Source organism: Diceros bicornis, chromosome 25 (assembly GCF_020826845.1).
Source record: "Diceros bicornis minor isolate mBicDic1 chromosome 25, mDicBic1.mat.cur, whole genome shotgun sequence".
NCBI classification, from domain to species: Eukaryota; Metazoa; Chordata; class Mammalia; order Perissodactyla; family Rhinocerotidae; genus Diceros; species Diceros bicornis.
In genome coordinates this window covers 25,794,418-25,819,280 of record NC_080764.1, presented here as the reverse complement: position 1 = coordinate 25,819,280, position 24,863 = coordinate 25,794,418, and the positions used below count along the sequence as shown (strand labels likewise).

The following is a 24,863-nucleotide window of genomic DNA, read 5'->3' as shown; positions in this document are numbered from 1 at the left end:
GGAGATGACAGATTGCTGAACCAGATGGACAAGTAAGGTTTTCATTACTGATATAGCCTACAAACAGATCACCTTTTTATAGAGTCATTCATTCATTCATCACATATCCATTGAGCACCTACTATGACCCAGAGAATATTCTGGAAGGTGATTAAGCAGTGTATGAGACAAACTCAGTCCTTGTTCTCATCGAGCTTACCTTTTAGTTGAAGGAGACAGATGATAAACCAGTAAAGGAAGGAAGCAAGAGGAAGACAGTTGGGAGGGAGTAAGGTAGAAAGAGAAGAGAAGGAAGGGGGGATGATTTATGTAGTGAAATTTAGGATTGGGAAATAACTTGGGTTGATGGGTTTGTGAATGACTGTGGTGGGAAGAGGTGATTTCAAGCTGGGACCTGATGGATGAGGAGGGAGCTGCGGAAGAGTTGTAGAGGCACACGCTATCTGGAGCAGTGCTTCCCATCTATGTGGCAGAAGCAACCTTGGGGGTCTTGTGAAAAAGGCAGATTCTGGTTCAGTAAGTGGGGGATGGGGTCTGAGATTTGGCGTTTCTAAGGAGCTCTCAGATAATGCGGATGTTGCTGGTCTGTGGGCCGCACTTGGGTACAAGGCTCTAGACTGAGGGAGACCCTAGAGGCAGGAAGTTGGCTGGGTTGGAGGTACATGAGCCTAGTAACTTTTAGTTTTTATTATTTAAATTTTAGTAGGATTTTTATATTTCATCCTAATTAAATAATCCTTTGACCTACCAAAAGATCTTTTCAGAAAATTTTGGTGTCAAATCTCTAATTTTTGAGACAGCATAATTATGATTTAAAACCATTGGGCAAATAGGTTTTCAGTCAACTGAACTATTCATATGGTAACTGCCTTAGGTGGATAGCAGCTATTTTTTTTTCATCAAAATGATTACACAGAAAACTTACTTTTTGTGGTATGATAAACATGTTTATTTCCAGTAAGAGAAAACAAAAATCTTTGTTTCCATAGCAAGTAGCCATGCAAATTAATAAGATGCTAGGATAATGATGTATTACCTTTTTGGCCTTTCCTTGAGAGGTGTTTATAATTAGGAGCTTGAAGAAGTTAGGATTTGAATGAAAAGAATAGTATAATTCCATACAATATGATCATTATTTTCTGGATATCTTGATGCAGTGTAAATATTTTAGCAAATCATAGAAATCCTAGATATACAGAAAACAGCCCAACCCAAACAAACAAAATTTCATGCACATTCAGATAATTGAAATATAACATTTGAAATTTGTCCTAATAAAAACAATGCTTTATAAACTCTTAAAAGAAAGCACTGTTGTTTTACTTTTATAGTGTACATACAGCAGAGTGACCACAACACTGATTTGGGGATTGAATCCTAGCTTCGTGATGCACTAGCAGTGTGATTGGGGCCTTTCTAAGCCTAGTTTCCTTGTCCGTGAAATGGAGATGATGATACTTACCTCTTAGAGTGGCAAGGAAAATTAAACAAGGTTGTGGGCTTGGCACGTAATAAATACTCAAAAAAAAAAGAGGGAGGGACTATTCTCTATCATTTTGTAACTTCCTCTAAACATCTACATTCTATCTTTCTAAAGTATTTTGTATGTAGTAAGTATTCAATAATTATTTGTTAGTTAAATTGAATCGACTATTTCTTGAACATTCATTCAATAACCAAACACTTATTGAGTGCTTAATGTATGCCAAGCATGTTACTCTCTTTCCCTAAGGAGCACAGAGGAGCAAGGGAGAGAAATAATTGTATCGCAATATAATGAGGACTGTAATCAAGATGTTGTCAAGGTAAAGAAGTGGAGCAAAGTAGGGACTAGTTCTGCTTTGGGGGAATGCTGGAGAAAGCTTCACCGATGAGATGAATTTTGAAGACGAGTAGAAGTTTCCCAAGTAGTTAAATGGGAGAAAAATAGTCCAAAGAGAGAGATCAGCAAGCACATATTTTTAAAACGTATTTATTGAGGTATAACTTACATCTATGAAGCTAGCCTGTTTTAAGTGTGAAGTTCACAGATGTTAAGTAACTTTACAGAGTTGTGCAACTATCACCAGCATCCAGTTTTAGAACATTTCCATCATCCCCAAAAGATCTTCCTGCCCATTTGTAGTCATTCTTATTTCCATTCCTAGCCCCAGGCAGCCACTAATCTGTTTTCTGTCTCTATAGATTTGCCTTGTATGGATATTTCCTATAAATGGAATCATGCAATATGTAGTCTTTTGTGCCTGTTTCTTTCACTTACCGTTACGTTCTGGAGGTTCACCCATGTTGTAGCATGTTACTGTAGTTTGTTCCTTTCTATTGCTGAATAGTATTTCCTTATATGGATATACCACATTTTCTTTATCTGTTCAACAGTTGGTGGGCATATGAATTGTTTCTACTTTTTGGCTATTATGATTAATGCTGCTTTGAACACTCATATACAGGTTTTTATGTGACCATGTGCTTTCAATTCTCTTGGGTGTATACCTAAGAATGGAGTTGCTGGGTTATATGTCAACTCTATGTTTAGCCTTTTGATGATCTGTCAGATTGATTTTCAAAGCGACTGTACCATTTTGTATTTCCACCAGCAGTGTGTGAGAGTTTCAATTTCACCACATCTGAGCTAACAGTTGTTATTATCTATCTTTTTGATTGTAGCCATCCTAGTGGGTATGAAGTGGTATTTCATTGGGATTTTCATTTGCATTTCCCTGATGGCAAATGATGTTGAGATCTTTTCATGTGCTTATTGGCCATTTGTATATCTTTTTCGGGAAAATGTCTATTTAGATCCTTTGCCCATAACCTAAATTGTCTTTTTTATCGAGTTGTAAGTTTTTTAAATATATATTCTAAATGCAAGTCCCTTATCAGATCAATGTTTTGCAAATATTTTCTCAAGTTGGTAGTTTGTCTTTTCATGATGTTAATGGGGTCTTTGGAGACAAAAAAGTTTCTAATTTTAATGAAGTCCAATTTATCATTTTTTTCTTTTATATATTGTGCTTTTGGTGGCATATCCCAGAACTCTTTGCCTAACCCCTGATGTTGAAGATTTTGTCTTATGTTTTCTTCTAGAGGTTTTATAGTTTTAGCTTTTATGTTTGTCTATGATCCATTTTGAATTAATATTTGTGTAGAGTGTGAGGTAAAGATCTGAATTCATCTTTTTGCACATAGATATTTAATTGTCCTGGCACCATTTGTTGAAAAGACTATCCTTACTTTATCGAATTGCTGTGGTACCTTCATCAAAAATTAATTGACCACAAATGTAAATGTTTATTCCTAGACTCCCAATGTATTCTACAGATCTATAAGTCTACCTTTACATGAGTATCCACTGTCTTGCTTACTGCAGCTTTTCGTAAGTTTTGAAATTGGAAAGTACATGTTCTTCAACTATGTTCTTCTTTTCCAAAATTGTTTCGGCTATGTTGAGTCCTTTGCATTTTCATTACACATTTTAGGATCTGCTTGCCAATTTCTGCAAAAAACTAACAGAATTTTGTGTCGAATCTGTGGATCAATTTGGGGACAATTGCAATCTTAACGATATTGAATCTTCCAATTTGTGATAAGAACTGTCTCTTCATTTACTTAGATATTAGCTAATTTCTCTCAACAATGTTTTTTACTTTTCAGTGTGCAAATCTTGTACATTTTTGTTAAGTTTATTTGTATTGTGGATGGAACGTTTTCTTAATTTAATTTTCAGATTGTTCATCACTGGCACATAGAAATACAATTGATTTGTATGTATTAAATTTTGTATCCTGTGACCTTGCTAAACACATTTATTAATTCCAGGTGTGTATGTGTGTGTGTGTCTTGGGATTTTCTATATAGAAGATCATGTCTTCTGTGAACAAAGACAATTTTACTTCTTCATTTCCAATCTAGATGCATCTTTTTTTCTTTTTCTTGCCTGTTTTCATGGGCTAGAATCTCCTATGCAATGTTGAACACCTCCCCTATCTAAAAAAATGCCTGCCGTATTCTTTTCCCAGTCCAAATTTCATTCCGTGCTCAATTCTCACCTTTCGGTAAAGCCTTCCTCTCAATTCAAAATGATCTTTTTTTGAATGTCTGTTTCGCTAATTGTTCTTACATTACAGTTATTTATTGTTATTTTGTGTTCTTCATTTAATGCCAATTATTCTTGTTTCCAGAATTTAAGTAGGTAAATTGCCCAAGCTTACAGTGCCAGTAAGCTGGCAGTGGCTACCACAGAGCCTAAGTGGTTTCATTATAGCTAATGGCTAGGGTCTTCATATCTTGGGACAGGGCTGTATTGCTTAGAATCCCCATAGGCAGATCTCTCCAGGTATCATCTACCTCCAAGCTTAACACTTGATCTAGGCCAGGCGACACTCGCACATTGCATTTCCTGCTCTGACATTGGCATTACTCATTGCCTTTCTTTTTCCTTGGGAGTCTTGTAGACAGAAATAAAAGAAAGCTATTTTTGTTATTGTTTATTTTATTCTGCAGTTTTGTTGAAAATTAAAAAATTGGCCAATATATGAGCATCAAAAAATTAGCCAATATATGAGCATCAAAAAATTAGAACCAGTCTAATTGAATAGTTTTATCCAGATTAGTTAAATCTTAAAAATTGACTATTAATACTTATTTTAGTTATCTTTAAAAAAGTAAAACAGACAGATACTATGTTGCTGGGGAATTTCTTTCTGTTTACTTCTCTAGCATTCACTTTCTTATGTTTAAAAACTGAATACACACACACACATCCATGGTAAAAATATCTCCATTCATCGTTACTTTTTGCTATTCTATGGAACTTGATGATTACATCGTTCCTTTAATAGTTTCCTAGCTAGAAAGCTGATGGCAAATACCTACCAAAAACCTTTAAGTAATATTCTTATTTCTGACATCTTTACACACAATATATTCAATTTATAGATCCTCTTTTAAAATGGTAAATACTATTTACTTAAAATGCCATTTGTGTTTATTGTTATTCAAATAATGCAAGCTCATTATAGAAAATTAGAAAAAAATGATAAAATTATTTACTCACCCTTAGAACCTGGGATAACCACTGTTAATTTTCTCTGTTGGTATATACAGGGAATATATGTATGAACGTATCTTTATAAAAATAGATTATACTTTGCATACTATTTTGTAACCTACACTTTTCTTTCCCCAATATATTTTGAACATCTTTTCAAGTCAATAGATACATATATATTATTATTCTTAATGGCTACATAGTATTCCACTAAAATGTCCTCTTCAGAAGATGAGAAAATTTATTATGAAATTTTATATCTTTATCATAAAACATTTACCATATTTTTTAGGCTTCTCCCAGAAGGCATAGTTCTGTTAAAGAACCAGTAGTAAATATATTTGAAATGTATAGTTCATTGGCCTGGACTGTGATAAGAGCTGCTGCACAGGTTGGTATGATTTTATTTAATCTTTCTCTTTACTGTCATATCTGTATTCTCCACCTACCAGCTGTTAAGGCAACACAATGTATTTATACAAGAGAAAGGAAAATTTCACATTTTTGGGGATTTGTGTCACTGGTGTTTCTTTGGGAAGATTAGAAATACTCTTTGTATGTGTAGTGTTTTTAATCTCTATTAGCCAGACCTGGCTTTGTTTGTGTCAACTTTTCTTTAGTGAAAATATTGACAGTTGCACACGTGCACATCTTTGACGTTTTGACAGATATCTGTCATTGCCAGGTGAGGTGGCCTATTTAAAGTGACTTACACATTAATTAAATTGTCAACAGTCATGATTTGTCTGATTGTGGTATATACTACACGTTGCGGATCACATATTGTTTTTCAGGTTGTCTTTTTTTATCTTCTAATGTATATTGGATATTATTTTATCAATTTACTTTTTCACACTATTTACCTAATGAATAATCTATGAATTAGAAAGCTTACATTTATCGATTCTAATTATGCATTAATTTTAGGTCAGTGAAGCTGTGCTGGCAATTAACCTACTTATCGGAAAGAGGAATGCTCGAACTGAAAAAGTTAGCCAAGGGGCGTTACCAAATATCCCCGAATTTGCCATTGTGGATCTTTTGTCTTCATACACAGATTATTTGCTTGGTATGTTTGAATGTCTAGGCATTTTATAAAATCCTAATATATATAATTTGTAATCAAATCTCGGAGTTTTTTTTTTTTTTTTTTGTGAGGAAGATCAGCCCTGAGCTAACATCCATGCTAATCCTCCTCTTTTTGCTGAGGAAGACCGGCTCTGAGCTAACATCTATTGCCAATCCTCCTCCTTTTTTCCCCCAAAGCCCCAGTAGATGGTTGTATGTTGTAATTGCGCATCCTTCTAGTTGCTGTATGTGGGATGTGGCCTCAGCATGGCCGGAGAAGCGGTGCGTCGGTGTGCGCCCGGGATCCGAACCCGGGCCGCCAGCAGCGGAGCGCGCGCACTTAACCGCTAAGCCACGGGGCCGGCCCTCAGAGATATAATTGTAGTGATTTTTTGGGTTTTAGCTTAGAGACGATAATGGTTTAGGGGGCCCTCTGGGAGAAGATAGGGGTCTTAGGGCCTAGCTGTGAAGACAAAGGGAACTCAGCTCTCTGTACATACATACATGTTACTCAGTCAGCTGCTGCATTCAGATGCAGGGCTCTGTGAAAAAATGGTATTTCTTTATATCTGTTTATTTTCCAGTTCACACATATCAAATGAGACCTTTTGGGAATATTTACTTAAGGGACCTTTTCTGATCCTCTAAAATGTGTACTCACTTTCACACTCTCATATAGCTCCCAGTTCTTTTTTTTAGTTATTTTATATTTGTGTGTGTGTGTGTGCATGTGGGTATGCGTATTTGAGCTCTTTCTCTCATTAAATTCTCATCATCTTCCTGAGGGCAGGGACTTTATCTATTTGATTTGCTGCTCTATCTACAGAAAATCACACATTGCTTGCACATAGGAGGCATTCAATATTAATATTTGTTAAATGAATTAATGAATGAGAGTTGAGCAGAATTTAAACTTGACCTCACTACTATTTATTTATGACTCCTTTATTAGTAAACGATAATATAAACCTCTGAGTCAGAGCAGCAGTAACATAAATATTTAACATTCATTTAAGTGTTCGTCCATTCATTCATTTGAAAAATATTTGTTGAGTGCTTCTTGGATAGGTTTTAGGAAGTGAGGTTCTAGAATCTGACTTTCAGACGGACATTTCAGTAGCAACAATATCTAATTTTTCTTGGCGCTATGTGAGCATTGACCCAAAGGGGATGAAGAGTGTTGACTTTAACCTGATGGGGGTGGGAGTGGTCTTCCTAAGGCCTCTGGAATCACATCTGTAGGCAGCATCTTTCTTTGCTGAAGTGTTCTCACCCTTAGCTGAAGAGTCAGTGTCTGAAACTATCCCATTTCTTGGTTCTTTCCTGAAGAATAGGTGGTCCAGACTATTTTCCAACCTAAAAATATTTGCCCGAGGTCAAACCATTAGGTGGACTTTTTATGCTAAGGTGTGTTTTCTTATTTTTATTGCCTTCAATCCGGTGGGATTTTGCTTCATCAGATTTCTGGGCTATGGCCTGGACCTCAGACCAGGTACTTGGTCTTGCTTAGAGTCCCCATAGATGGGCTCTCTGGGGACAAAGAGGGGCAGTCTGGCAGCCCAGCAGCCAGTGGGGGCTGGTCACTGTGTCTTTCTCTTCTCCTGCCTGGCAGCTCAATTCTCCCTGGTGCAGAATGACAGCAATGTGGTCCTCTTAGAAGCACACATTATTGTTTTGCTATAGAGAGAGTGCAGTATTAATAATGAAAAGATTTCGATTTATACCCTGATCCTGTCAAACCATTTTATTTCTGTCAAAGTCATTGTCCTAATCTGTAGACTGAGGGAATTAGATTTATTTATGGATAAGACTAAAATCTGAAAATTTTAAGACTATGATTCAAAGTTCCAACATTTCTATTTCCTTTTCATACTGGCCCCTTATTACTTCTGAAAGATGTGTCTACTTTAACCTAGATGTTTTCATACTTTTTCAGTTTTTAGGGCAGGGATAACAAGCAACTTTCATCTAAAATGCTCTATTAATCAGTTATTGCCAAAGTTATGCTGTATACAAAATGACCCTAAAACTCAGCAGCTTATGAGAAGAAGAACTCGTTCACATCCTCGTCTCATGTGTTCTGCTTCAGGCCGCAGGTTGAGTTCAGGTGTACTCCATGTACATTTGTTATGAGGCCCAGGCTGAGAGGCAGTGGCTATAGGGCACATTCTTCTAATGGTACATACCAGAGCGAAAGAGCCAAGACAAATCACAGAAGCACACTCAAGGCGTCTCTTCACATTACATCCCATTGGTCATAGCAAGTCATATGGCCAAGTCCAATATCAGTGAAGCAAGGAAATATGCTCTGCCTGTAGAGGAAGAAGAGAGATGTGAATGTATGCTGAATGATAATCCAAACTGTCACATAGGACAAGTTCAGTCTGTGGGTAGTGGCTACCTGAGAAGAATACTGAAACCGCGTATGGGGAGACAAGAAAAGGTGCTGCTGTGATCAATTAATGATGTCACCCATGAGCACACAATGGGGAATGGCCTCCCCTAACCAGATGATCTTAGTTGATCAGTTGAGCAAGTAGTCTTCATCTCAGCTCTGCTTAGTACTAGAATATGCTTTCTTTTTCTATTTCAGTGTTTTTCATAGCATGTTCCAATTTTCAGTTTCCATTTAGTACCATTAGCACTTCTTTGCTATTTTACCAAAATAGTAATTTGAAATTACCAAATTTTAAAGTTCAATCCATTTTACATTTTTCCTTGCCTTAAGAATAATAATTTTTCCCTCCAGTCTTTTCCTACCAGAATGATAATTAATTCATGTTGATGATTTCCCTCACTTCAGTATTTGGGTAGGAAGGGGGTTCTGAATCCCCACCTGACTGCCGCAAATACCCAGATGGCAAGGAGGCTCATGTTGTAATGAATTGCTAAAGGGCAACAACAACAAATAAAACTTGTTTGATTTTCCTTGTATTAGCATAAATTAGCATCCAGGAGAAAACTTCCTCAGTAATCTTAGCTTTAAACAACACTAGCATTGATCTGTATACGAGGTGGTGAACAATATACATTGTTATTGTGTGCAGAGCACGCAATATTTGTATCCAGATATTTCTATCCAGAAAGGAGGAGGAGTCACAGAACACATCAAGGAAGTGGGTCTCACCTTCCATGAGCTTCCAGTCATTGGCAATCAGAACAGGCATACACTTAAAATTATATAAATGCATCTTTTAAGAGGACCATATTAATAAAGGCAGATTAATGTATCTTAAGCTAAACATATACCTTCTGAGGGGAGCTGCACATGGGCAAGACGGGCATAGGAGTTAATTAGGAACTTTTTTTCTGGGAGAAATATATTATGGGTCAGACATAAATGTACTAGAGACATAGGGTACCAGAGAGGAGGGGAAGCACATTTTCTCAACAGAGCCATTGATGATCAGAGAAGCATGATGACAGAATAGACTAGTCATGTGTGGAGGATGGAATATAGATAATCTTGCCAGAAGCAGAGAGCAATTGTATGATATCTGTAGGACAAAAAGAGAACTTAGTGATGCAGCTGGTCCAATTTCTTGAGGTTTCCTCTACGTTGTCTTGTAGGAATAGAGACCCTGAAATGATGGTACTGGCAATATGGGACCATATTTAGAGTCAATGCAAAAAACATTTATTAGATGCCTAGTTTGGGCCCAGTTATATTCAAATATTCAAATTTTGTCTTGACTTTCTTGTGGGCTTAATAACAAATTCAGCTAGGATAAAAATCATTAAATTCTATAAGACATTTTGAATTAAAAGTGACATTTCAGATTAGTGGTCCTGGTTGCAGCCTTTCATAACTAAATACACATGATATACAGAAAAGTATAAATGTTTGTCGTGCTAAAAACTAATGTTGGTAACCTACTGTCAGTATATAAAAAGAGATCTATGGAGCAGAACTGAGAATCACAACTGACCCTTAATATATGCTTTGCCTCTTGAAACAGAGAAAACCTTCCAGTCTGAAAATAACATGATTTATCCCTCCCTTACTGCCTGACCCTGGTTCAGAGACACAGACTGAAAACAACTAAGAACTGGGATGACATTCCTTTACTACTATCTTGATTTCTTCTGTTCCTCCAAGACACAATTCCCCATAGTAGAGGGGAACTAGGGGGGAGCATTACATCCTCAAATCCCATATAATTACCCCACTTACAGGTGGGAATGGGGAAAATTATTCATGCTAGCAACAGTGATGTTTGTGCGTGGGTATGCGTGTGCGCATACTCTCTGTATCAGTTCAGAGTATTAGCTATTGAGACAATTGGGATGATGAGAACCATCCTCAGTGAAGCAGAGCTGTCCTGATCCAATGCCTGCAAGAGTCCAGAAATGCCACTCACAGCTTTGCACATTGATCACTTGAATCTGAGAAGGACAGTACCATGACCAGGAGCAGAGCATACATTCTCCACTCTATTCTCAGACACTAGACATGAAGAGACTCTCTTTATTCTAGATAAAGTCAACAATGGAAATTAAGAAACAACAGATCACACAGGTGAGAAAACATTGCCAAAGGAGCACAATGGAATGCTATCCTAAAGACCCAGAGGAAGATTGACCCTTCAGGGAACGAAAGGAAATATAACAAGATTGTTTGGTATCCTTGGCAGGGCCCAAGCAGTCAAAGACTGACACAATGACAGAAGGTGCCAGATAACAGTGGGGCGAGTGGCCCCTGATACTATGTGCTAATGCTTTCTTATGTGATTTCACTTATCTTTTAGGAAAATTCTGTGAAAGTGTTGTTACCCACATTTATTAAATGAGGCAAGGTACTCAGAGAGGTTATGTAAGTTGGGTAATATTGCACTGCTAATCCAAACCACAGTCTATGCAATCCTAAAGGCTGTGCCCTCAATCATTGTGTTGGGTATGATAAGAAAGTAGCACCAGGAAATCAAAATGCAGAATTGATGCTTCTGGTCAACCTGTTGGACTGAGCTGACATGAAAGATGCTTCTGCCCTTCCCAATGCAAACACATAACAAGGCTGGATAAAATAGAACCCACATTGTTGTAATTTATAGCTGAGCATGAAACCAGGAAAAGGAAATCCCACATTACCAAGGTAAAATGGGGGATTTATAAGCAGGGCTGAAGCTGCGACCTCACTGGAGAGGGAACAGCTGGGGCTGGGACGTGAATGGCTCATCAGAGAGGGGATCTGGAAAGGGGGCCCCGCAGGTAGGGAAAGTCAGAACCAGCTAACTGCATAAAACTGGGGTTCAGAGTGGACTTGTCCAGGAATTGAGGACTAGAAATACACAGCCCACTGACCCGAGTAGATGTAGAGAAACATAATGTCCACAGTCACGGTCAAAAAGGAGCCACTTGGGAGAAGTCAGAAATCCACCTTAGATTGTAAGGTTGGAATTCACATCACCTGAATGATGCAGGGCAATTAGCATAAATACTGGCCCAGATCCAGTGAAACCCTTGGAGCTCTGGCTGGGGTTAGTGGGAGACTATTCAAAGAGATACTCCTCAATGCAGGGCATGAGGGACTCTCTGCCCACCGCCCACATTCTTCTGAAGATAGTATAGATTCTAATAGTACAGACTCTACCTGGACAAATTCTGGCCACACTTGTGGATTATAAAGAGAAAGAAAATAATTGTTAAGCATTTAGTCAGAAAAAGCAGACCTTCTACAAAGGAATAAAAATTGAACTGGTCTTAATTTTCTTCTGTGACGTTCAAGACCAGACGACATTGGTCAAACATGTATAGAGGCTTTTTATTTCTTTTAATTTAGTTCAATTTTTTGCATAAGTAATTTATTCTCAAGAATCGAAACTCAAAAGGCATGAAAGGGTGTGGAGAGAAAGTCTCCCTTCCATCTTCTCTGCAAGTGACTCAGTTCTCCTCCCTAGGGGCAATCAGTATCATCAGTATATTAACGTCCTAATCCTGCTGTAACAAATAACCACAAATTTAGTACCTTAAAACAACACAAATGTATTATCTTGTAGTTCTGGAGGTCAGAAACCCAAAATGGGTCTCACTGGGCTAAAATTAAGGTGTCAGCAGAGCTACCTTCCTCTGGAGGCTCTAGGTGGGAGTCTGTGTCCTTGCCTTTTACAGCTTCTAGAGGCCACCTGAGTTTCTTGGCTCGTGGCCCCTTCCTCAATCTTCCAAGCCAGCAGTGTACCATCTTCAAAGCTCCCTGACTGACGCTTTTACTCTTCTCTTCCCTTTTCTGCATATAAAGACCCCTATGATTACATTGGACCCACGTGGACGACCCAGGATGATCTCCCCATCTCAAGGGACATAAGCAATCTTAATTCCATCTGCAACCTTAATTCCCCTTTTCCCTGTACCCTAACATATTCACAGGTTCTGGGGATTAGGACATGGACATCTTTAGGGAACCATTATTGTGCCTATTATAGTTGGTTTCTTGCGTTCTCTACCAGAGATATTACATGCTTACACAAACTGTCAAGGTTCTGTTATAGAGGACAGAATCAACTCCAATTTATTTAAGCAGAAGGAGATTAATTAAAGGACTTTCAAAATCCCTGCGAGGGCAAAGGAACAAATTCTGGGTTGGGCGTCCAGAAATGCCTAAGCCACATGTAACTGGGTCCCGAAGGGAACTGCAGGTTTTTGTTTTGTTTTGTAAAGTGTCTTAGTCTGTTCTCACTGCTATAACAAAATACCACAGACTAGGTACCTTATAAACAACAGAAATTTATTTCTCACAGGCTTGGCAGCCAGAAGTCCAAGATCAGGGCGCCAGTAGATTCAGTGTCTAGTGAGGGCCTGCTTTCCGGTGCATAGATGCTGCCCTCTCACTGTGTCCTCACAAGGTGGAAGAGGCTAGGGAGCTCTCTGGAGCCTCTTTTCTAAGGCACTAATCCCATCATGAGGGCTCCACCCTCATGAGCTAAGCAGCTGCCAAAGGCCCCACCTTCTAATACCATCACATTGGGGGTTGGGATTTCAACATATGGATTTGGGGGACACAAACATTTAGATTATAGCATAAAGCTGTAGAATCAGGAATCTGCCTGCAAAATAGGAAGCCTGTGCTCTAGCTGCAGTCTCAAGAAACACACCGCCTCTGCCAGAACCCACATCAGCAAAAGATGCCTTGAATCTGTCTCCTGCACCACCTAGCACGGTTCCAACTTCACGGCTCGCATGAATGCACTGAATTCATGATACCTAATCCCCCCCGGGGCCCTAGCAGCAAGGAAATCTCAGAAACGTGATTTTTATCTTTGTAACTTCTTCAATACGGGAAAGCACGTTCAGAGATTAGGATGGATGTTGAGTGAACCAATCTGGTGCATACACTAATACACTGATATATTTTTCCCTTAAAAAATAAAAAAATGGGGGCTGGCCCGGTGGCGCAAGCGGTTAAGTGCGTGCAGTCCGCTGCGGCGGCATGGGGTTCGCTGGTTCGGATCCCTGGTGTGCAGTGACGCACCACTTGTCGGGCCATGCTGTGGCAGCGTCCCATATAAAGTGGAGGAAGATGGGCACAGATGTTGGCCCAGGGCCAGTCTTCCTCAGCAAAAAGAGCTAACATTGGCAGATGTTAGCTCAGGGCCGATCTGCCTCACACACACACAAAAAATACAAAAAATGGTATAAATATTAATACATACAGTTATACTTCTTATTCTTTTTTCTTCTTCAACTTGATATAAGGGTATCTAATGGCATTTTTTTCAAATAAATACATAGCTTCTTTTTTATTGTTTTTTAATAATATGTACATATATAGATATACATTGTTTTATATATATAATGCAATACATAAGCTAGTATCTATATTGGGTCAATTCGCATAAGGGACATTTCTGGATCAAAGAGTAGATTCATTTGCAATTTTGGTAAACTTTGCCAAGTGCCTTTCATAAAGGTTATGCCATTTTGTACTCCTGCTAGCAATTAATAAAAGGTCTTTTTTCCCTACACACTTGCTGACACCGGTATATTATAAACATTTTTTTTAAACCTTTGTCAATATGGCAGGGGGGAAAAGATTTAATTTTAATTTGCACATTTTTTACTAGGACTAAGCTTAAGCATCTTTTGTATGAACTTTCTGCCCATAATCTTTGCTCGTTTTTTCTTGAGGTTTTTCATTTTTCCACCTTTTTTCCAAGTATTTGTAGAAGCCCTTTATTATAGAAATCAACCTTTTAACTGTGATATTATTTGCAAATATATTTTTCCAATCATCAGTTGTTATTTAACATGTTTATGGTGGTTCTGCACCTTGAAGAAAATTTTATTTCTAAATAGTATAAATTATTAATTTTTTCTTTGATAACTTCTGGATTTGTGCCATAGTTAGAAGGGTCTAGTCCCTGCTCTGAGACTGTAAATGAGTTTTCCCATAGACTCTTTTAATAATTTATGTAAATCTATTTGGAATAGGCAAAGAATGACAAATGGATATAAATTTAGATTTTCCAGATGGCTACTCTATTTCTGTACTTTTTATTCGTTTTCTATTGCTCTCTCTATTCGACCTTCAATACCACTTTGTTTTAATTATCATAGCCTTAAAATATATTTAGTATCTATTAGGGTAATTCCCCACTCATTACTTTTTCTTTTCGAAATTGTCTTTTGTTTTTTTCACTTTGGAAGCAGCTTGTCTAAGTTAAAAAAAACTTCTTGTATTTTTATGGGAGTTGCATTACATCTAGACATTAACTTAGAAATAACTTACATTTTTATGTTATTGAGTCATTTTAACAAAAAATATTGTATATTTTATGTCCTATGTTTTTTAGTTCCTCTTATTTTTAAAAATTTCTGTTAGTCCCTTTGGAGTGTTTTAACATTTTCTTCAAATAGATCTTGTGGTTCTTGTTAGGTTTACTTCTAGATATTTTATCTTTTTATTGGTATTGTAAATTTGTTTCATTATATTTCTACTGGTGGTTGTTTTTGGGTATGGAGGTTATTGATGCTTTATTATCTTTAGATGTTTTTCTCCACTTGATCATTCATAAGCAGAGTCAGGGTTAACAAACGTTTTCTGTAAAGTGCCAGATAGCAAATATTTTAGGCTTGGTGGTCTGTTGGGACTATTCAGCTCTGCTGTTTTAGTGTGAAAGGAACCATAGACAAATGTAAATGAATGAGTGTGTCTGTGTTCCATCAAAACTTTCCTTATGGACATGGACATTTAAATGTCAAATAACTTTCACATACCACAAAATATTCTTTTTTTGATGTTTTTCGACTACTTAAAAATATGAAAACCGTTTTTAGCTCCTGGGTCATACATACCTTGTGTGGGCCTGATTTGTTTGGCCAATGGACTGTAGCTTGACACATCCAGAGGGGTGAATGAAGGTGAATAAGGGTCTCCCACTACTGATAGAATTCTGTTTCTTTTCTTATATATGTATTTTTTTTAATTGTTGATATTATGTTACTTAGAGTCAGAATACTCTTAGCTATTATATCTTGATTGTGAATTACACCCTGTAACATTATAAAATTTCCACTTTTGTTTCACTTAGTACTTTTTGTCTGGAATTCTACCTTGTCTGATACTAGGTTCACAAATATTGCTTTTTTTTGGTCTATGTTTTCCTAGTACACATTTGCTCATCCTTTAATTTTCAACCTTTCTAAATAATTTTATTTTGAATATGTCTCTTACATTGAACATAGAGCTGGATTTTCTTTGTTTTAAAACCTGATAATTTTTGTTTTGGTAATAGGAAACTTTAGTCAATTGAAATTAATTGATATGAGAGGTATGTTTGACACTATTTTGTATAATTTTCCATAGATATATAGTAAATTAGGAAACAAAAACAATAAAATCAAAAAGTTGTAATTTCAGGGAAAAAACCGATAAGCTATTAGCCTACTTATTTAGGAAAATTAATTACAGGGAAAAAACCCCACAAATGATAAATGATAAGAGGAAAGTAATCACTGATATTGAGAAATTACTAGAGATTTTTTTTTTGTTTAAGCCAATAAATTTGAAGACCTTTATAAAATTTATAATTTTGGGGGAAAAATGTAGTTTACCCAAGTTTACTTCAGAATAGGTAAAAAAAATTAGACAATTCTATTGTTATAGAAGAAATAAAGTTATGTTACAAATTAAAACTGAAAAATTAAAGTTTATTAATTAATTTTAAAAGAATAGTAATAAACCCAGTATAAGTTAACATAAACAACATATTAAAAATCTCTTTAATGTCTGACTTAATAAAAGATAGCTGGACTCACATACCTACTTCTGCCGTTAATCTGTTAGAATATAACGTTTTGGTTGAAATATGTAAAGAAAATCCAGCCTCACACAGACATGTAGTGAGAAAATGGAGGATTACTTTAAGAGCCTTTTCAGATAATTGTAGATATTCTTTGATACCAAACCAACATTGGATAAGTGGTAGTTTCTTAAAGATTAGTTCTCAATGAAACAATATCGTTGAGCTTTTTGTACTCTATTACATTAAAATACATTAGTCTATTTTTCACTTTGAATGTATCTTTTAGTCATGCGTGATTTTATAACATCGTGCTTTAGACATTTAGAAAATGGTGATTCCCTGGGTTATGCAGAACTTCCAAATGTTACTACAATACATTGGACAATTTTTGAAAATCGAATTTTAAAAATATCAACATCATTCTTATCAGAAAAGTCTAAGTATTGGGAAGCCCATGGTGGCACATACAAATTTTCCAAAATTCTAAATTTTTACTTAAAAACTTGAATTTTTATCACTGGCAGCAAATGCTGTCAGTTGTTTTCCTTGAAGCCAGACTTACTACTTTTATTTTTGAGAGAATGTTTGCCACATGCCTAAGTCTGAAAACACTTTGTCTGTCTTGTCAGTTGTTCTTTCAGGTGAAAATGGTGTTCCATGGGGAAAAAAAAAGCAGCACATTCAGCTTGCAACTCAAATAATCACACAAATGCTTTTCCTCAAGCCAGCCATCGTACTTCACTGTGCAGCAGAAGTATTTTGTGCATGCTTCCCATTTTTATCACACGAATATGAAAAAGATGTGTACTCAAGGGTCAGTAGTTAATAGCATTAACTTTTACTGCTTCATCAAAGCCATTCTAAGTGAAACTGGCATTTTAATTAATTTATTCATTTTACTGTGAATGCAGGGCAGTGAAGAATGCAAGGACTACTGGTGCGGTTTGGTGTCACTGCCTTCCTGGATTCGTGCTCAGGACCGCAGTTTTATTTACCATGGCTTTTGCACCATCAGTGCAAATGTCAACACAGTTATTCCAGGATAAACCACTGGATTCAAAAAAGTTATTCAACACTTTGCATATTTCACTTTCATTATTGCCAATCATTCACATAAAAGGAAGTCTTCTTTGAATAGTTGATGCTGATACTATTAGACAAATAAAAACAAAACTGCAAGTCCAGCAATGTCTATCGATTTGAGAATTTCTAAGGCAAAAGCACAATTCTGCAGATGAATTAGTAACTGAGTCTTCCTGTTTGCAGCTACGTCCTTAATTCAAGTTATTTTATCATCGGATAGTGCCACGATTTTGTTTACTGAATTTTCAACCAGTGGAGATTATTGCAAACAGGGCATTTAGGTCTTAGACCTCAGGATGTGTATTCAGCAATGTCAACTGCACAGGACTTTATTAGTCTCTAGTCTTTTGTGTGCATTTCTGTAGCCAATATAATATGGTAACTTACTTTATATGATGCTTCACTGGCTTTTTCATTTATAGTTTGAAAAGCTGTAACAAATAATATTTTTGGCTTTTAAAGAGCTCATCACATACACATTTAAAGTTTTCTATTCCTTTTTATTTAAACTATGAATAATTGGTCTCCAGATGCTTCAACTTAACTGGCACCATAATACTATTTTAAAAATGTGCAACTTACCATCAGGAAGTATACATTGCTATTTCTTTCTGAGATTTACATCTTAGTATCATCCTCTGTCTCCTTTTCACCCTCTACTTGATGACAACTGCTTTGGGTACAATTCCACGCGTCTTGTGGTTTGGGGTTTTAGCTCTTTCCTGATTTATTGAAAATAGAATTTGTGTTTTTGTTACTTGTTTTCTGTGTTGTTTTGGGATGATTTCCAGGAGGAGGGGGATGTACCAATATCATAGAAAATCTTCAAGCTGGAAGTCACCACAAAATTGTTTTATTGAATTATAATATAAATATGGAAAAGAACACAAATCATGTAGATACAGCTTGATTAAATATCACAAAGGAAATGCCCATATAACCATCCTGGGTCAAAAACAGAACAAATCCAGCACCCAAGAAGTCTACATCATGCCCCCTTTTAGCCCCTACCAACCTCCCTTTTTCTCCTCAGCTTTATTGAGATATAGCGGACATATAACATTGTGTAAGCATAATGATTTGATATATGTATATATTACAAAATGACCTCAACCACAGTAAGGTTAGTTAACATATGCTAACCTCTCTGCTTTCTGATTTCTAACGGTTAAATTAGTTTTGCCAGATTTTGAATTTTGTATAGGCAAAATAATATAGTCTATATTCTTTTGTGTCTTTCTTCTCTTGTGCAACATTGTTTGTGTGATTCATCCTTTTGCTGGATGTAATAGCACAATTTGTTATCCATTCCACTCTTTTTTTGTTTTGTTTTGCTTTTGAGGAAGATTGGCCCTGAGTTAACATCTGTTGCCAAATCTTCCTCTTTTGTTTTTCTTTTTTCTCCCCAAAGCCCCCAGTGCATAGTTGTATATCCTAGTTGTAAGTCCTTCTAGTTCTTCTATGTGGGACGCTGCCTCAGCATGGCTTGATGAGCGGTAAGTATGTCCACGCCCAGCATCCAAACCAGATATCCAAACTGGGGAACCCCGGGCCACAAAGCAGAATGCACCAACTCAACCACTGCACAACCGGGCCAGCCCTGATTCCACTCTTGATAAACATTTGGGGGTTATCATGAACAATGCTGCTATGAATACAATTGTACATTACATTTTTGTGCACATGTATTTTTTTATATGTATATGCCAAGGAATGGAGTTGCTGGGTCATAGGTATACATATTTCCAACTTCGGTGAATACTGCCAAGAAATTCTCCAAGGTAATTTTAATTTAAAATTTACCTTGGTGACTAATAAGGTAGAGCACTGTTATATAGAGTATTGGATTTTGCATAGTCATTTTTGGAAACTCTTTATTCAAGAATCATGCCCATTTTTCTTGGGAATTTTCTGTCTTTTTCTTAGAGATATGGAGAGGTTCTTTAAGTATTCTGGATATGACCATTTTATAGATATTTTGTGTTGCTAATATCTTTTCCCACTCTATGCTTTGCCTTTTTATTCTGTAAATGGTATCTTTTGACTATCCAAAGTTCATAACTTTAATGTTGTCCAAATTATAAATCTTTTCTTTTATGGTTTGTGCTTCTTGTGTTCAGTTTTAGAAATCTTTTCCTATGCAAAAATCATAAAGATCCCCTCCTGTGTTACCATCTTTGTTTTATTTTTGACATTTGGATAAACAATTCATCTGGAACCTATTCTTGTGTATGGTGTGAGGCCGAAATCAAGATTAATTTTTTTCCATATAATATGTAATTAACCCAGGACTTGTTGTTGAAAAGACCAGCCTTCTTCACAAGACTGCAGTGTCATGTTCCGTAAATCAAATGCCCACATATGTAGGGGGAGGAAGAGGGAGGGAGAGAGGGAGAGGAAGAGAGAGGGAGAGATAGAGGGAGGGAATAAATAAATTTATTTCTGCAATGAAATAAATATAAGAATATTTTTCAGGGCTGAAAGGAGAGACGAGTCTTCAAGTTGAAAAGGCCTGCTATGTTCCAAGCAGCATAAATGAGAAGACCTAGGCCTATAGGCAAAATGAAATTTTAAATCAAGAATAGTGAGGAGTTCACTAAAAACATTACAGAGGAGGAAAATTGGTCAAATACAAAGGAATGAGAATTTGACTAGCATCAGGCTTCCTACTAGCAATAATAGATACCAGAAAACAGTAGAGCAAGGCCTTCCAAGCTGTAAGGGAAAATGAGTTTCAACCAAAATCATATATTTAGCTAAACAATCAAGCAGGAGGGCCTTGTAAGGACTCAAATGGTTTTCTTTTCATTAACTTTTTAAAGGGAAATTACTTGCTAATGTACCACAAGGTTTGCACAAGGTTGCAAAGAAAGAAAGAAAGAAGTATATGCAAGATAGGAAAAAAAAAAAAAAGGAAGGAAGGGAAGGAGGAAGGGAGAAAAGAAGGAAGGAAAGAAGGAAGGAAGGAAGGAAGGAAGGAAGGAAGGAAGGAAGGAAGGAATAAGCCCTTCATGTTGCTGGCCATGCAGCAGCTTACAAATACATCAATACAAATTAGTGCAGCAAGTTTGTGATCTCAAGAGTGTCTTCAAGGAGCACGGATAGATTCTAGGCAGCAGTAGAATGACTAAAACCTAGAAGATATTAGGCAGACAGTGAAGAGTGCAAATATTGCTGCTTTGACAAGGAAAAAAATGCATTCAGAAATTCTAAGAAAAAATATTCTTCAAGAGTTCATGGTCCAAATTCGAAGCCAATTAGAATATGACATGATTTTGAGAAATTGGTATAAGTAAAAGCAATCCATTTGATCTTGGTGCTAAGAACTGCATCCTTTGTGGGTCACAAGGCTGTGACATTCCCCCTTAGTGAAGGAGATTTAGTTATTGCGGTGAACAGTCCCTATACAATCATAACAACTTAAGCATTATTTATTCATTTTCAACTTATAGTTGAAACAAAGAAGGGTCTATTATGGATAGAGAACAGAAAGTAAATGTGACTGACTTTGAAGACAGAAAACCTGGCAAATGGAAGGAAGTGAAGGGATGCAGATGCCACTAGATTACAAAGTAAGACATCAAGAGATATTGACCAAGTTCAGTAGAACTAGAAAAAGAGAGCTTTTAGGACATCACTGATAGACTTATATAAAAATAATAGGGGAACTAAAAATGTTGATATAAATATAAAATATGGAAGTGAAGAAGAGTGGTTATGTGAGCTAATATCTCATCTGTCACAGGAAAAAGTCAATACATATATTTTCTGAAACTGTTAATCCAGGAAAGTGCTACAAGGGAATTATTTTAAGAGCCAGAACTAACCATTAAAAGCACTTAAGTAGACATGGTTAAAAATGCTTGCCTCTTGTGATAGGAAATTTTATTTTTGGTCATGCAAATGTATAACTTTGATCAAAATAGCATATTAAAAGACACATCATGTCAAATTGGATTATTTCCAGAAGTGCAAATATAACTCAGCATTATATTGAATGAAGTCATTACATTAACTGATGAAAAGGGAAAAACAATAATCAACTCAAAAAGTACATAAAAATTCAATAAAATTCAACAACCATTCATGATTTTAAAACTAGGAATTACAGATTTCCTTAATTTGAAAAAGTTAAAGTGGGGAAAAAGACATGACTGAACTTATCATACTCAATATTCAAATACTAAAACTGTTTTCTTTAAAAGCAGGAGTAACGGCTGGCCCCGTGGCTTAGTGGTTAAGTGCACGCACTCCGCTGCTGGCGGCCTGGGTTCGGATCCTGGGCGCGCATCCATGCACCGCTTCTCCGGCCATGCTGAGGCCACGTCCCACATACAGCAACTAGAAGGATGTGCAGCTATGACATACAATTATCTACTGGGGCTTTGGGGGGAAAATAAATAAATAAATTAAATTAAAAAGCAGGAGTAAGATTACTATCACTCTTCTGTTTAAAATTGTTCTGGAAGTCCTACCCTGCACAATAGTAAGGAAAATAAATAAGAAATAAGGGGTACAAGTAATGGGAAAGAAGAAAAAACTGTCATTAGCTATAGGTTATTCACATGGACAATTCCCAAAACTTATAGACAGTACGAATACTTAGCAAGATTACTGAATGTGAGATTTTCTTTCTACCTACCTTTAACAGATAATGCATTTTTAAAAGTTGTCATTTACAAAATTTACATTATACAAAAATGTATAAAGTATCTAGAGATTAATTTAACCAAAGTTATAAAACAAAAAAAATAATAAAAATTTTATTGAAAGAGGTAAGAAAACATGCCATGTTTATAGTTAAGAAGACTCAATATTATTGCAAGATGCCAAGTCTTCTCAAAATGATCTATAGATTTAATGTAGTTTCAGTAACAATTTCAGCAGATTTTATTTTGTAGAATTTGACAAGCTGATTCTAAAATTTATATGGAAGAACAAAAGGCAAGATTGGTCAAAAGACTCCTGAAAAATAACAACCTAGTAATCCCACTATCAGGAAATTTCACCAGACAATATGTGCTTAAATATTCATAGCAGCCTTGTTCATAATAGCAAAGACAAAAACACAACCAAGAAACCAAAAATTAGAAATAATCCACATGTCCAACAACAGTGGAACAGATAAATAAATTGTGGTATATTCATATAATGGAATACAATATAGCAATTAAAAATCAATGAATTATAGCTACGTGCTTCAGCTTTGATGAATTTTAAAAGCATAATCTTTAGTGGAAAAAAGAATATCATAGATAAATACATGCAATATGATTTTCTCCCTATAAAGTTCCAAAAAGACAAAATTAGCAATGCATTACTTATTAAATTATATGTAATACATAATATATGATTAAAGGGTAAAGGAAAGCTATGGGATTATTAACACAAAATTTTAGATAGTGATTATTTCAGGGAGATGGGCTTGGAACGAGAAGAGGAAATGGGATTAGAGAGAGGTTTACAAGGTACTCCAAAAGTACTGGGAATATTCTGTCTGCTAAATTGGGTGGTGAGTACATGGTGATTCATCTTATTACTCAAAACAACATATGTAGACCATTAACCATAGAAGATCCTAGTCATCTTCCCTCCCTTCCTCCCCAGAGACGACCACTATCCTAATAAAATATTGTGTTTGTGTGTGTGCGTACATAAATAATACAAAATATTGCATTGAGTTTTTTTCAAATTTATATGAATGGTACTATACTCTATATGTCATCTGGAACCTGCTTGTTAACTCAGTATATGTTGTCAAGATCTATCTAGAACCATCCTTATCGTGACCATTTTAAAGATGAGGAAATTAAGATTCAGAAAGTCAAAAGCCCAGAGACCTAAGGCACAGAGAGGTTCAAGGTCACACTCTAGTGAGTAGTACAGCTGGAATTTGACCCGAGACACTACACACTACTTTCTCCCTTATAGATCTAATTAATTCATTTTAAATGCCATCAAATGAATAGACTTTGTTTATTTTTCTGTTTCCATTTTTTTTTGATATTACAAACAACACTGCCATGAATATCTTGTGTGAGATTCCTGGTACACATATGTGAGTATCTGCATTTTTAATTTTCTTAGATCCTGTGAAATTGCTTTCCCAAGATGTTGCTCTCACAAATAGTCTATGAGAATTTTGGTTTCCTCACCTTGTTACCAGTATTTATTATTCTCAGATTCTACTGTCTGTCAATTCCTGAGGGATATGAAATGGTATTTCGTTTTAATTTGCATTTCTATGAATTTTAGTGATGCTAACATTTTGGCCATTTGGAGTTCCTCTTCTATGAGTTACCGGTTGAAATTCTTTGACCACTTTTCTGTTGGACTATTTGTCTTTTTCTTATTGATTGGTGCAAGGTGTTACACGTATTAGAGAAAAGCAATTCATACATGTTCTACATATCTTTTCTCAGTCTGTGGTTTGTCTTCTAACTTTGTGTTTAGTGTCTTTTGTGACACAAAATATTTTTTTAATTAAATGTATTCCCATGTGTCAGTCTTTCCTTTATGAGTTGTGGTTATTTTTTTCATAATAGTTATTTTTCAAGGGGAGCATAATATTTGTATTACAAACTTATGTGTTGTGGTATTTTTTTTTTTTGCTTTCAGATAACTACCAAGTTGTCTTCCAGACTGGCTGTAGATTTTCTTGCCAAAGTGATGATGTGGATGACGACACAGATTCTACAAAAAGCACTCAGACTAAAGTGGATATTACATGGATTCTTCTACTGCGCTACTATATTCACCTGCAAAGAATTAATAACATGAGCAAACTGCTAGGTAGGTTTTTGATGTGTTAAGAAAGAATATATTCCTTTCCAATTCTGGTTTAAGTCATGTTTCTTATTTAGAATTATAAAATACTTTTGACATCTTTCTGAGTGAGCTCTTACCAGAAGATGAAAATTTTAGGGGTTCTTAACCTGAGATACATGGATCTTTGGATAGAATAGTATTTCAATGTAATTGATTTCCTTTGACATTTCATATATTTTATTTCATGTATTTAAAAACATTATTATGAAGAGGCATCCAGAGGCTTCCCAAGACTGCCAAAGTTCACGGCTCAAAACAGTTAAGAATCAGAGTGATCACAATGTGACAGCTTATAAAATGAACAAAATGAAATTTTGGCTTTAAGGAGAGAGTGTTCCAGTATCCAGTATGAAATAGAAGAAATGCGTGACTTCAGAAAGGATATCTAACTCCATGGAGTTGGGGTTTTTTTTTTTTTTTATCATTGATGCTGTCTAAAGGATATCCAAAAAAAACTATATAATCTGCTTCACATCAGTCCCTCTTGTGATTTTGTAGTGATGTATATTATTGTGTTTAATCTGTGTCCGTGGAATTGGTGACCCAGTGTTCTCAGTGCAAACAGTCGGAAAAGACAGTTTGACCCATGTCAGGGCCAG

The 24,863-nt window shown here is 36.1% G+C and overlaps 1 protein-coding gene across 1 annotated transcript in view; it reads left to right on the top strand.

Moving 5' to 3' along the window:
- The window catches only part of CFAP54 (cilia and flagella associated protein 54), a 290,316-nt gene that overhangs the window by 210,793 nt on the left and 54,660 nt on the right, over positions 1-24,863 (top strand). The window contains exons 60-62 of the mRNA XM_058568605.1: positions 5,340-5,438; positions 5,975-6,116; positions 24,055-24,228. Of these exons, the coding sequence (XP_058424588.1) occupies positions 5,340-5,438; positions 5,975-6,116; positions 24,055-24,228 (415 nt within the window). The remainder of the gene's footprint in view (positions 1-5,339; positions 5,439-5,974; positions 6,117-24,054; positions 24,229-24,863) is intronic.